General features: G+C 36.3%; 1 protein-coding gene across 1 annotated transcript in view; it reads left to right on the top strand.

Annotated features, from left to right (window-relative positions):
• Positions 1-15,511, top strand: part of ARMC4 (armadillo repeat containing 4) — a 75,038-nt gene that overhangs the window by 13,840 nt on the left and 45,687 nt on the right. Inside the window, 5 exon segments of the mRNA XM_017741557.1 lie at positions 9,136-9,282; positions 9,568-9,812; positions 9,938-10,136; positions 12,362-12,472; positions 12,962-13,116. Of these exon segments, the coding sequence (XP_017597046.1) occupies positions 9,136-9,282; positions 9,568-9,812; positions 9,938-10,136; positions 12,362-12,472; positions 12,962-13,116 (857 nt within the window).

The following is a 15,511-nucleotide window of genomic DNA, read 5'->3' as shown; positions in this document are numbered from 1 at the left end:
TGTTCCGCTGGGAAGCAGCTGCTTCTGTGGTCTGGCTCCTTGTCCTACCTTCAATCTTCCCAGGGCTGTGAAGTAGGAGATGGAGCATGTGTGTTCCTGCCATGCTTCCCCATTGATTTAACAGAGAGCAGAAAAATAGATCAGTGAGCTTGGTGATGGCCTTGTGTTAGGCATCCTTTGGGGCCAGAGTAGATAAAATTGGAATGAAGAGCTCTGTTGATGTTTGTAACAGTGAGATTCACCCAGCCTACTTCAGATTTGACATTATTTATTAAATTGGTGCTTCTGAGGAATTGGATTTCTAGAGGAAGGACTACATTTTACATCGGAATAGTTTTAGGAGTAGGATGAAGGGGTCATCTTTTTCAGTTTTCCTTTTACTAGAAATGGGGAACATCAGGTAGAAATGCAGAATATTCTTTGTGGCAGAGCTGGGGCTGTTCACTGAAAAAAAAAAGAAGAAAAAAATGGTGAGAGCTGGCCTTTGTGCTGCCCACTGTTGAGCACTGGTTATTGCCAGTTTTATGATAAAACTGAGATGCTGAGAGATGAATTGGGGCTGGTGACTGTGCCAGGAATAACACCAATATCCAGAATAAGTCTTTAATCCCTTAAGAACTTGTGCTGTTTGATTTTGTTTCCCTGCAAGGGCGTGATTTATGCGTACACCTATGCCAGGATGAGGATGAAGAGAGTTCTGCAGGACCATTCGGTTTCTTACGTGGAAAGTCATTCTACTTTTGGCTGTATTTCAGGAGTGTGCTAGTGAAACCAGTCAAATCTCACACTTTGTGTAAAATATCCATTAATTTCATATCTGTTTGGAATTACTCCAGTGCAAAAGACCTCATTCCCAGAACAGCACTGTGTTTCTTTTCTACTTTGGAATCATATCTGGACAAATCTGCTGTCCCTCCCTAGCTGTTTGTGTCCTGTGCCAGGCTCAGGAGCTGGAGAAAGGCGATGGCACTGCACAGGTGCCAGGAGGGATGTTCCTGGGTGTGGCCTTGGACAGCAGCTCCCAGGTGCCCACGTGCAAATGAAAATTGTGTGGTTTAGCAGCTGATGTGTACAGCAACTCTTTTATAAGAGCCAGTGATAAATTTACAGCACTTGTGAAGACACTGATGTGGCTTGTAGATTTTTCTCAAAATTTACGTGCAATAGAGGACAGACGGTATTTTTAAACTGCATCATGGAAAAGTATAGCTTTCTTAAGTTGTAATAGAATTGGAAACATTCCATATTATTAGGATTACACTACTGCTCATTATAAAAATTTAAATCAGCTTCATGAGCCATGTATTAAGAAATTGATTGTATTTTGGGATTAGCAGAAAAGTAATTCTATTTTATTCTAATGTGCAGGACCTCAGAAAAAGACATGAACATCCCACCCAAAGGAATAAGTAGAAGTAATTAGTCTTCAAGTACTAATTGTTTAAAGTAAATTACACAAAAAGTAATTACAAATTTAGTAAGACAAGGAAAAATAATGTTAGTGTTACAGTTTACCTACTGAAGTACCAGACATTTGGTTGCTTATTTTGCACATTGTAATGCTACTTTTAAAGTTTTTTCAGTCTCACAGAAGTCTTAAAATCTCTGTTGTTTATGGATGTTCCTGTAGTCCTGAAATCTGGCCCTGTATGTATGATAGATGCAAATGTTAGAATCTAAGAGGAGGAGTAAAAGTCCCTAATCTCTGTAGGACATATATTGCACGTCAGTTTTTTCTACAATCTGTGGATAAGAGCTAACTGTTTTTTCTTTATAATATCTTATTGGCAAGACTTGCACAAGATTATATTTTAGCTGGTAAATACATAATAAGCATATGTAAATGCATGCAAAATATTTTTGTACATGTAATAACTTTGTCTCTGTATAATGCCTTTTTTCAGGAGTGATCAACTTTGACCAACTCACCTTATTAGTAGAATGTCTAACAACAAATCTTTTCCCTCATGAAAGTATATGGTGGGGTAATCTGGAGGAGGTTATTCAACTGGACAGAAAAATCAAGATGAAAAATAAATTTTTCTTTAGTTTGGCTAAGGCTGTTACTTTTCAGCAAATACCAAATGTATGTGACATAATCGTGTGCCACCTGCTAGTGTTTCCTGGCACGTGTTTGGCTCACCCTTCAGCCTTGGCAAACCTATCAGCCTTCCTGTCACTCCCTTCTCTAGTGCTCATGAATGTCTCTTGCTCCCATCTTCCAGTACTAGCCAAGATTTTATTTTAAAATTTGGTAAAGGATGTGATTACTGAAAAAAAAAGGAAATAAAAATATGTGAAAAATGCGTTTTGTAGGTAAGATATGTATTTTCTAAAAACCTAGATAGTGCTGATCACAAAAAAGAAATATTTTTGTGATAACTTTACTAGGTAGGAAATACTGGCAAATGGCGAACTCTCAATTTATTATTATAATTGGCAACTCTGAAGCACTGGAATAGGTCTCTCCTCAAATACCATACAATCATTCTTCATCCCAAGAGACATATAAAATTCATAATAACCAGTTGAATTTTGACCATTAACACCAACACCAACTCTGATGAATTTCTGTGTAGTGGAAGTTTAATTAATGTTCACAGGGTCACACATTCCTTAGAGTTTCATACCTGATGAGATGAAAGACAATCTATAAATGAAGAAAAAAAGTAAACAGAATTCAATAAAAAAGGGGAAAGAAGAGATTGTAGATGAAAAATAAAGGATGGAGGAAAAGAATGTAAAATAACTTAAGTTTGATTCTCCTCTTTCTGCAGGGTTGTATTCTATGATGAAAGCAGGTAATGAAATTAATGAGCTATGGTTTTGACACCATAACTGTAGTACCTCTAAAATAGTAGTAAATTACCACTGTTGTCTCAGTCTGACTTCAGGTTTTATATTCATGAAGTAGATAATCAAATTGTTATGTTTCCTAAATAATTAGAATGGGATTGTGTCCGAAAGGTAGCAAGAGTTTTAAGTAGTGAGAACAACATTCTGCATTGTTTTTAAGTGTTCCGCATTATTCTAGGCTCAATTTAATCACAGCTCACTATACACACAGTTATCTCAGAAGCGTGCCTGTGCTTCAGCCATGTCTTCACCCATATTTGTTTTTCCTATGCTCTCACTAAGCCCCGTTTCTAAGTTTGTTTTATTTCTCCAGAGAGCACCTATCTCTCAGTTTTTCATAAACTATTTTTATAATTTTGTTTTCCTTGCAAAAATTTTTTTTGGCCCGTTTCAAATGAGACTGTCTCTTCTGTCTGTTCAGTGCTTATAAAGCTTCAACAGTGTGCAATCTCTCAAGTAGTCTGCAGAGGCAAAGGTCCTTCCTGGTTCAACCTCATTAACTTTTCTTCTCAGATTCACATCCACTGGTTTCCTAAATTAGTTGGATACATAAAATTAAAATGGCTGTAATAACATTAAGGCTTTTATCCTCTTTGTGAGCCAAGTACTAGGCAAAATCAGAAATGCTCAGGCAGGTCTGACACTGTCACACAAGGTCAGTAGCACACCTGTGTTACGGACAGCATATGTCTCATCTCCAAGCCTGCAGTCAGAGTTTACAATGTTAAATTACTGTTGACAGTAGTGCTGTTTGTATAGGGTTTTTTTCTTTTTTGAATTTATTCTAGACCTTTTTCTCTTTCTCATTCAATCCTATTTCCTTCTAATTTCTACATGTTCTTTTAAAACACATATATGCTTTATTTTCCTCACATGAAGTGTCCTTACAAAATTGTCCAGATGCATCTGGGGAAGAAATGCACCCCTAAAACGAAAATTTCGCAATGGACTAGAAGATAAACTTGCACTGTTAAGATATTATATATTATCTTGGCCAGGTTTTCTGTGGTTTTGGGGTCACCATTTCACTTCTCTCCAAGTCTGAGGTTTGAGAAGTTACTAGGAAAAGTATTCTATTATTCCTAGTCCAGTGAAGTAAAAGTTCATATGTTTGTACATGAACTGTTAGACTCTTACCTCCTCTATAGCAGAATCCAATTTCTATGAATCAGAAAAGGAAAGCTTACAGAATGGATACATGTCTTGGAAGAGTTTTCAAGAGGGAATCAATGCTTGCCTAACAAAACCTCCTGGTTCACGCAGAAAATAATAGACATTCTTTCTTTTGAAAACTCATTTATTTTCAATTTCATAAAATATGACAATTTAAACTGTATCTGGGTCATGATATATGTGTCACTTCTGCCACTGTGTAGGATCAAGGTCAAGGTATTAATCTGCAGCTAAAACTGTGCAGCTTCTGTGCATTGTTGTAGTCCAGTGTGAATGTTTTGAAACTTTGTGATGCCTGTGATTTTCCACTGGCTTTACTTATATTAATCTGTATGGTTTACATACTGCCAGGCTGGAGCTAAAGAACGCCAGAAGATTCAGGAAGTGGGTCAGGGAATTATTCCATAACTCAGTTATACTTGTCCATAACTCATGTCTTAACAAGTTGCAGCTTGTATGTTTTATAAACTAAGATGAAAAATTGGAACTAGTATTTAAACCATAACAAAACTCAGAGTGTTTAGAGATTCACTAGCATAGAAAACTTGCCTTGCTGAAGCATATTATGTATTTTATATTGCAATACTCAGTCTTTCATTAAGCTGTATCAAAATTTATTTAGATGTGGAAGTATTTTCTAGCAGAAAATTACAAAAGGGTCTGTGATTTAGAGAGTCAAGTTCAACAGAAAATAAAAAAGTCACTAACCTTTAAACTAAGAATTCTGTTTCATACTTTACTATTTGTTTTGGATTTCTTGTTTTATAAAAATTACAATATTACTTTGGACTGGGATTCCACTTAAACAATGCTCTTTTTTCTAGGAGTTTTTTTTTGTTCCCTTAATGAATTCTAATTTAAGAAGTCTGATATAACAATAATATACCTACTTTTTTGAGGCTATCACATTATGCTATTTTGTTTGTTCAGTATTTTTAAAAAATACATTGACTTGGTATATTTGGTCTTCATTTTGTCAAGTATATTGTAATTTCCATTCAGATTATATATACTCATAATCAAAACAGTGGTATTATACAGAAGAATGAAAAAACTGCCCACAAACAGCAATTTTCTTTCCTGTTATTCAGCCATAGGCTTGTTACCATAGACATGCACATTTAACTATCTATCCAGGATTTACTTAATACAGTAGAGAAAATACACTTTTACTCTGGCAAAATATATTTCAGCCATTGCTCTAAACAGAAAAAAAAAAGTCTTTGACATTGCCATGCAGAGTAAAACAATATTTCATTTTCTGGTAGCATTCAGTCATGTTCACTCTAAATCGTAAACCAAATGAAATTGGTGCCATATTTTTAGAGATATTTGTGAGCCAAAAGCTGTATAATTTTCATTGTACTTAATTTTGCTTTGTCTTGGGAAACTGTAACTTTGTTGTAATGTTTATGTATTTCTATGCATAGAATTCCTGTTGCTACAACTTGGGCTACAAATTTGGAATAATCTTCTTTATAATCCTGTTCATACTTCTATTACTTGTACTTGTACTTGTACTTGTACTCCTATAATGCCTTTAGGTTTCAGCTGAAAGAGATGACTCTAGAGGAAATTTTGTATCTTTCTTTCCTAGCCTGCTAAACTGACATCATCAGTTCAAAAATTAAAGCTTTGTATTGACTAGGAATGGTTAAATTGGGATGGGACATGTGCTATTGGAACTTAAGCTTGTATATTTTATTATCTATTATCTGTATCTATGCTTGTATTATCTATTATGGGTCTACTATTTTTTTTAAAAAAGAAGTAAATATCAAAACCATTTATTATTTCCAAAATTTCATGGTAGTAAAAGTTCACAAAAAAAAAAAAAACAACCAGAAAGTAGGACTAGAGCAGAATGTAGGAAGTCATTGACTCCATCTGCTTGCGAAACAGCATCAATGTGTGTCTTCTGGACAAATGTTTCTCTACCTTTTCTTTCCTGTCATGGAGATTTTATGACTGCTGTAGGCAATATATTCAAGAATTCAAATGTTCTTACCAATAAAGCTGGTTTTGTTGAGTCTTTTTTATTACCTAGAATAGATCAACCCTGATGCCATTAAACCCCATTATTTCTTGTCTGGACCTGGAGAACAGGTGATTGGCATTGAAGGTGTTCTTTAAACCACCTTCTTATTCTCCAGAGTAAACAGCTCCAGTTCCTTCCATTTTTTGGTGGAGATCATAATTCTGAGATATTTTGGTGTCCTCTGGACTTCATCAACTTTCTCAGTATCTTTTTTGAAGTGTAATACCTAGAATGAACGTAATACGTAAATTTGGTGCCAAACCAAAGGAGGATTTCTTGTCTCTTACAGGTTACAGATCTGGTTATAAGTCTCTCTGTAAAGTTTGCTTTTTTGTTTAGCAACACTGTGATATTGATAGGTAATATCAGTGTTGTGTTCTGTTGATAACAACAGATTTCTTTCTACAGTTCTGCAAACTAATCATGGCATCAGCCAATTCTCTCAGTACCATAGAGCAGAGTCCATTGAGCTCATCTAGTATGAAAACATCTAAGTTGTCTAAGTACTAACTGACTAGTTATGTCCTTAGCATAGTCAGAGTGTTCACTATGCCATCAGTGGCATTAAGTAACCTTTAGCAGAATATATTAAAGGTTAATGCAGAAAAAAGACCCCTTAGTGTTTCTGCTTTCTTGGTTCCATTTGTTGAAAGCTTGCCATTGACTAACAGAGTTTTTCCTCTTGATTATTACAGAAGTACCAAACAAAATGATGGTTTGAACTTGTGTGTTCCTTGGTAATTGTATTTTGGTTTGTGTCTGTATTTGCTTGTGTTTTTCTTTTCTTTTCATTCTTTTTTCATCTTGTCAGTAGTTCTTTAATTCTCAGTTCCGAACTGTTCTCAGTTGTGAGTGTTGTAGCAGAGACATTACACATACAGGGCACAGATGTTCTACTGGTACTGTCACAATGATACTGGTTTATTTTCATTTAATTTGTAGATATATATGTTATACCAATATATAGGAAAAGAGACACATTTTTAACTAAGTCTGTGTTTAATTTCAAGCCTTAAAATTGACTGTTGATCTGCCAATAGAGTCTATTTTGCTTCCAACATATCAGATTTCAAATGGTATAGCAACATGATGCAGATTTTATGTCAACTTAATGGAGAGGTAACTATTTCCATGCATGTTAGAATCTATGCTGTAACTACTGCAAGACTTACTGTAATGATAACTTCAAGAAATGAATAATAATTGGTGAAACCATCAGTAATATTTCTTATTTTGTAGAACGGATGCTTCAGCACATATGAAAAATATTTGATTGTGGTTTTACATTAAAAACCCTTGAAGTGGTGTGTTAGTTTTTGAAGCTTAAAAAATAACGTGCATATATATATATTTTAATATATACAGTTGTATTTTTTTTCAGTATATGAAAATTAAAAGCTGTTTATTTTTTAAAAACCTGGTCCATATTAAATGTCATATGCCAACCCTTATACATGTAAGGTAAGGGAATTACTGATGACTCTGTTAATGTGTCAATGCAGTTTCAGTGTAGGAGAAGCAGTCCTCAGAAAAAGAGACATCACTTTTCAGGTTAGCAGTATACTTCTTACACTTATGTAAAATAATAAAAAGACAAGTTTTCTTTTAAAATACCTGTTGTAAATTTTTTATCATGCAAGGCAAAGTAAAAATCAAAGTCTAATCTATGTGAAAAGGCCACAACTTTCATAGAAGGACAGCTGTTAGTTTTTTTGAGCTGCAGAATATTCTGTGTAGTTTTGTAATCATATTTTACAGATTTAAAAAAAAATAATTTAGAGTTTTATATGTGGAGATAAACTGATTTCTCTAGGAAACTGCTTGAGAAATTGTTACATTATTTTATACTCTAGGACATATTTTCAAAGTAGATGAAAATATGTTGTTAAGGAAAGATACATTTCATTCTCCTGAAGTCGAGATGTTAAAAAAGATTAAAAAAAGATAATTTTTTAAAATTGTAGGCATCTTCCTCTAGGACACTCTGTTACAGATGTTTAAAAATTACCTTTATATTTAACCACTGTTTTGGGGGAAATTCTGTGGTATCTATTGTTACAAGAAATTTAAGTAAAAATTATGAAGTGCTATGAATATATACTTTATTGATTAGCAGTTTTGTCTGATGTAAATTACTGGTCTGAAACTTTATGAAGTAGTTCTCTCACATTATTTTTGGATGTTTTTTCTCACCTGTGATTCTCTACTACATTTATCAGAACTTGAAGAGCATATTAAATTTAAATTCCTTTTGTACTGTATTTGTCTTACTGTTTCTGTTTACATTTAAGAAAAATATGCTTCAGAAGTTCTGTTTTTGTTAGATCTGTTTTATGTTAGCAAACATTACTCAGTTTTTGAATATTCTATGTTTCATTATGATGTCCACAATTTAGCAGAACACTCCTCTGGGAATGGATGGCTAAAAATCTTTACAGATTCAAAACTCTCATTTAAAAGAGATGGGCTTGGGCAGCACAGTTCGGATCGGGATGGGAGCCAAAGCTTCCCTGGAATGCAGGAGGTGGATGCTGTAGTTTGATTTACTAGGTACTCTTAAGTTGTATCTTCCACGTTAGTACCAGCTGGCAATGTTTATGCACTCCAGCTTCTGTTGCAGCTACATGGTAGCTCAGCTCTCCTAATTTCCATGCAAGTCGGTTCATCCCTGATTTTATTGACAGTAAACCTATATTGTAGACTCAAAAAAATCCACTGTCATATGGTTTAACTTTCTGTGTTGTGTTCTTTGATTTTTTCTTTCTTTTAGTCTAGTTGCAGTGACTGAAATAGAGCTTATCATTTAGAAAAACATCCAATCTGGTCTATTCTCAGCAAACCACGTTAGTAATTTTCCACCTGAGCTATGCACTCATTTGAATCTTTATGCCATTTACAGACTTTATCAAGAGCTCAATTTCTTACTATGTTTGCGTTATTGAACACCATAGAAACAAAATGGTGTACGTGTTTCTTCTTTAGTAGTAGTTTTACTAGCACGAGTAGAAGTGATTGAATTTTATATTAAATGCACTTTACACATCTGTTAATTAATTGCTTTATTTTAGGGAGGTGATCCAACAGCTACTGTAATTGCACTGTGTTCAATGAGAGATTTAAATCTGTCTCAAGAAACATGTCAGCTGGCCATCAAAGACACTGGATGTCTTGAAGTGTTAATTAATTTACTTGACACAGAAGAAATTAAATGTCAGGTAACTAGCTTTGTCAAAAAGAGCAATGAATATGCCTTTTCTATCAGAATATTTTTTCAAGTTTCAAAGTTACAGAGTATAAAGAAAGTTCATTTCTTTTCTCATTTCTGTACTTTCTTGTTTTATTCAGATTTTTTAGAAAGACATCTCTCTTCGACTTTCAGTTTCCTTTTCCTCTCCCGATTAAATACAAAGAAAAAAATGAAATAACCCGTCATTTTAAATAATGTTAATGTTTTTGTATACCTAAATAATGTTTAACTTTTATCATTTCCCATTATTTAGACTGGTTCATTAAAAATCCTGAAGGAAATTAGTCAAAATGTATTGATCAGACATGCAATTGCAGATCTTGGAGGCTTAGAGATCATGGTGAAAATATTGGACTCTCCAGATACCAATCTAAAATGTTTGGCAGCTGAAACAATTGCAAATGTTGCTAGATTTAAACGAGCACGAAAGACAGTAAGGCAACATGGAGGAATCAAGAAATTGGTAAGCAGACATTAGAATTTTTACCCTTGTCATATGCGTATTTTTGTTCAAAAAACACATCGTGTGTTGTGAACATGATTATTGTAGTGTTTACCATAATTAGAAAGCAGCGTGATATCAAAGTTCCCTGTAGATATTAAGAAAGTCGTATTTTTTTTAGGTTGAGCTGTTGGAATCCCAAAGACACTGAAACAGCACGCTGTGGGGCTTTGGCACTCTGGAGCTGCAGCAAAAGCACCAAAAACAAGAAAGCAATCCGTAAAGCTGGTGGCATTCCATTACTAGCTAGATGGCTCAAATGCTCACACACAAACATCTTAATCCCAATAGTGGGCACACTACAAGAATGTGCCTCAGAGGTGAGTAAACATATATAGCTAAGTTATTTCTAAGCATTAAAGAAATTGGCCACTAAAAAGAGGTATTACATTCTACAGTCACTTAAATCAGATCAGTTATGCCTTCAGAAAGTAGATGCTTTGTGTAATCAAAGTTGTTTTGAGAAGGTCACAACTTGGATTGAAGTAAAAGCCACATATTTTTTATTTAAAAGGCTAGGAGTAATGCGTGAAAGAAAAAATGTAGAAATGAAAGTCTTAATCAGTTTCTTTTTGTTATTATTTTTTTCATCATACTTTACAGATTTCGCAACCTAAGATGCTGTATTCTGGTTAATCAATGCATTTAAATTCTACAAAACTAACCTGCAGGTGTGGCCAAGAAGATCCAATGCAGTGCAGGGCAGAGTGGTTTACAGTGTCCTTGTGCATTGGGTCTGAACCATTGCAAATAGAAGAAAGGAATATATGTGATTTTTCTACGGATTTCCATGACACATTTTGCAACTTTGAGTATATTCAGTTTTTAAATTTGAATACAAATATTTTTTACCATGACCATGTAAGGGATTACAGGAGTGGGACAGTTCTGTTTAATATCTTTATGAATGGTCTGGTTGAGGGGATCAAGGGCACACCAAGGGTGGGAGTGTCAATGTACTAGAGGGAAGGAAGGCTCTGCAGAGGGATCTGCACAGGCTGGATCAACAGGCCAAGGCCGGTGGTCTGAGGTTCAGCAAGGCCAAGTGACAAGTCCTGCACCTGGGTCACAACAAGCCCTGCAGCACTGCAGGCTGGGGAGGAGTAGCTGGAAGACTGCCTGGTGGAAAAAGACGTGGAGGGCTGAACATGAGCCAGTGAGTGCCCAGGTGGCCTAGAAAACCAATGGCATCCTGGCCTGTATCAGCAATAGTGTGGCCAGGAGGACCAGGGCAGTGATCATCCTCCTGGCACTGCTCAAATCCTGTGTTCACTTCTGGGTCCCTCAATTTGGGAAGGATCTTGAGGTGCTGGAGTGTGTCCAGAGAAGGGCAATGGAGCTGGGGAAGGGTCTGGAGCACAAGTCTGATGAGGAACAGCTGAGGGAACTGGGGGTGTTTAGCCTGGAGAGAAGGAGGCTCAGAGGGGACCTGATCACTTCCTCCAACTACCTGAAAGAAAGTTGGAGCCAGGTGGGGTTGTTCTTTTCCCCCACGTAACAAGCAATAGGATCAGAGGAAATGGCCTCAGGTTGAATCAGGGGAGGTTTAGATTGGATATTATCACCAAAAGGATTGTCAAGCACTGGAGCAGGCTGCCCAGGGGAATGATTGAGTCACCATCCCTGGAATTACTTAAAAGATGTGCAGATGTGGCATTAAGGATGCAGTTTAGTGGTGGACTTCTCAGTGCTGGGATAATGGTTGGACTCAGTGATCTTAAAGGTCTTTTCCAACCTAAATGATTCTATTTGTTTATGATTCTGTATCTTCATTTGAATTTGAGGTATATTGCATTTCAGATAAAAAAATATAATTTGTCTTGGTGAATTTGAGGCACTAAAGATATAATTCCTCAAGAGATTTTACATTGTTAAACACTTTGTCTACTAAAAATTAGCTTCTTGAATTTCACAAATTTATGCATGTTCCATGAGACACAAACCTGGCAGATTTTAGGTTCAGTAAGTATATATTGAGAAGGTGTCATTTTTGAGGGTTTCTTGTATGGCCTAACTTGGAAGGAACACTAAATGCATTTCTTACACAGATGTTTCCCTCACTTAAAAAATGATCCTGTTACAATGCCTGTAGGTTAAAATTTGGATTAAAATATCACTAAAACATGTTAATCCTAAGAACATGTTTTTCTAACCTTGTTTTAGGAATAGATCTGTTGTTTTGGCTGCTGGTTCTCGATGAAGTGAGTGGGTACTTCTTGATCCCATTCTGCAGCATCTTTTGCTTTCTTGGGTCTGAGCAGGGAGTCTGGACACCATTCAGAATATTCTGCATTCTGCGTAAGCCAAGTGGCTACAAGATAGGCAGTGCAGTACCTCGTTTTACAGGTGATTTGAAGAGCACTGCAGAGAATGTACCTGCTTACCTTTGAGATCATCAGTAGTATTTTCAAGGCAATGATGACTTGTAGTTATGTAAAGTACAAGGCTTCTCAATATCAAACCCTAGCATTGTAGCATTGTATTATTATTGTGACCTATTAACTGTTAATATGCAGGATCTAAAAGATGCAGTTTATCTTTTTAGCCAAGTTACAGACTTGCAATAAGGACAGAAGGCATGATTGAGAACCTAGTGAAAAATCTGAGTTGTGAGCATGAGGAGCTCCAGATGCATTGTGCAAGTGCCATATTTAAGGTAATTGTATTATAATCAGTAGATCAGAACCAGCATTAGCCCTTTGTTTTCATGTCATTGGCAGTTTTAAATTTTCTTAATTTCACTATTTCTCTAATGCGTAAAAAATTATGGAAATGTTGTGAATATTTTAGCTGCATATTTAATATTATAATTAGATTCCTACTTGCTCTTCTTGTGTGCAACCCTTAAGTTGCACAGGTAACCAGTGGAGAGAGGTAAAGCATACTGTGCATAGAGCTGTTTTGGGTTTTTTGTTTGTTTGGCCCTAAAGTGGACAATGTGACAGTACAAGCACTGCTGCAAATACAGGAGCAGTTTACTGTCAAACTCACTTAGTGAGTTGTTAGCATATTCAGATGCTTGAATATAATATTTATGTTTTCTTCTCTATTAGCTTTTACTAGTTAAAATGTAATTCAGCTAGCTTTTGAAGACATAATTTGACACATTTTTACATCATATATATGTTTAATTGTTTTTTTATAGTGTGCAGAAGATGAAGAAATACGTGACCTGGTTAGAAAACATGAAGGTCTACAACCACTATCTGTTCTGCTTGATAACAGTGAAAACAAGCAACTTTTGGCAGCTGTGACAGGAGCAATCTGGAAATGTGCAATCACTAGAGAAAATGTGCTAAAGTAACAATTTAATTTTACAAGCATTTATTACATTATCATGTTTTGATTTTACGGGCCTCTATTGTTTTCAAAACTGTTGTGTCATGCTTCTTCATAATCAGTCTTTATAATCAGTTGGGCTTTCAACTTAGGTTTTATAGTACTTAAAAAATTGTCACCTGACCTCATCAGGGTACAGTGTTAAGGTCCTAGAATCTTAACAGTCAATGGAGACAAGTGGTGCCTCTAGTTAAGCTATAGGATATGAGTCAGGAGCTGTACTAGCACATACCAAACATTTGACACGTGGCCATATCTGATATCGCCCTCCTGTCTGTAGCTTACAAGCCAGAATCACTGCTGCATGGTAGAGAGAGTATGTAGTACACTTAACTTTAACATTTTACATCAAGAGAAGCAGAAACCAAATTATCTCATTGTAGGATAGATATCTAATATGTATTAGAAATATACTGAAGTCTAGGATAATTAGCCTACATGCCTCTCTTCTTGACTACAGAAGGGGCTCAGGAAAGTAGCTTTGTTTGGAGACCCAGCTTCTAAATGAGTGGAATTAGCTGATGAGAGTCCTACTGTAGGTACCAGCAACCCCTCAGTACCAGGGTCCTGAGTAATTATCTGAGAATGTGACAGTAGGAGTTGTCACTCTCCACCTTCCATGGAGCAGCGTAATGATTGAGAAGACTTTACCCTCTCATCTAAAATTAATTTATCAGATGCACGCACCTTACCAAAAAAAGGAATCTGGCTCCACTGCATATGTCCTAAGTTTCCTGATGAAATTATGCTGCTCTGTACAAAAGAATGAAAGATGGATTAGAAAGGTTAGAAAGAGTATTCGTAAGCAGTAACATCTTCCTGCTGCCCTAATTTTAGTGTACCTTGCTGGATAAGCACATATGACAGATAAAGACTGGATAAAAATTAGGAAGATTTCCAGGTTTTGCATTCTGTCTTTTTACTCTCCTAAATGAGTTCTCAAACTGTTGGCATACAGACCCATGGTCTTTACATCCTTTACTGCTGTTCTACTGCTTTTTTGCATTCTTGATTGCACAGTAAAATAACTTTTCATGAGGATGTATCCTTCTTTTCTGTGGACTTTGAGTATGTGCAGAGGTATCCTGATTTTGGATCAATCAGTAATGAGATGGACTGAATGGCTCTCTCTGTACTAGTTAACTAAACAGGGCCAAACGTTTCAAGGTTCAGGCTCTATGTTAGGATTATCCATACTGTTTAACTACCAGCACAGTCCCTTATACAGTTTGGCCTGTGCCAGCAAGCGCTCTCCCAGATAATGCCCAGACACTCTTTGGGAACAGTGTAGGCAACAGATTGTTCCCATTAGACAGAATGGGCGAGGCCACCCTGCATGGTGAGGATAAGAGATTTTAGCTGTGTGGATGCTATGTTGTGCTTCTTGTCCTCAGGGCTAGAGAACGAGCCCTAGCCTGTTTTATTTATTAGTATAGCTGTAGGCAATAATTCTGTCCAACTGCAAACAGATTTTTGTTGGGCTACTCACATGTCTTTGGCAAGTGCTTGATGCTCCACAAAGGTTACTAGCCCGGCGCAGCTCAAGCTGAATCCATGTGTTACACAGTGCTGAGTCTCAAGCAGTAAACCCTATCCAAACTCAAGATGGGAGGGCACTAAAGAAAAGGGAGCGAGGATAATACGAAAACACCTAAGTAGATCTGGAGGGATGAGCCTGTCTGGCATGAAGCTAGAACTAACAAACCCTGCTGGCTCCTGCAGCAGCACTTAATTATCTCTAAAGTGCTCCAGAGTATTTCCTGTGCCTGAGGTTCACTGCTGAGATGTTGTGCTGACTCGGCCGTGAACTGGTGCAGGTGCCTGTGCCCGTGTAGCTCCGGGTGCAGTGGGCGTGGGAGCAGCCGTACTGCTCCTGGACACAAGATGGCCCGAGCCAACAGCTCTGTCAGACTGCAGCCTGCCTGTTGCAGAGCCAGCTCATGTCATTCCATCTGTGAAGCAGTTGAAATGCCAGCAAAAATTCGTTTTGTTTTGTTGTTTTTTAAAATTATTTGCTTACTTTATTGCTCTTTTTTTCATTCTGTTGATGTTTACTCTTGAAAAAAATATTTGTAGGGATACTTCCAAATTACAGTGAACAAAGAGGAAAATTTCTCTTTAAGCAAAGGTTTGGATGATGAAAAACAAAAGTTTCTCATTTCTCAGTTACTTTAATTATTATGCTGATAATCCATCTTGAAAAGATTAGTTTTTATTGAAACAGATCTAGTTCTGCCATAAAAATCTCAGAAATACCAATATTTTTTTGTATGAAAGAAAAGCCACATGAGAAACTGATTCCTGGAAAATAGTTCTTGTAGCTCAAGTAGACATTCCCAGAAGCTAGGGGCTTGGA

This window comes from Corvus brachyrhynchos, unplaced genomic scaffold (assembly GCF_000691975.1).
Source record: "Corvus brachyrhynchos isolate BGI_N302 unplaced genomic scaffold, ASM69197v1 scaffold167, whole genome shotgun sequence".
Classification (NCBI taxonomy): Eukaryota; Metazoa; Chordata; class Aves; order Passeriformes; family Corvidae; genus Corvus; species Corvus brachyrhynchos.
This window is presented reverse-complemented; position numbering and strand designations above follow the sequence as displayed.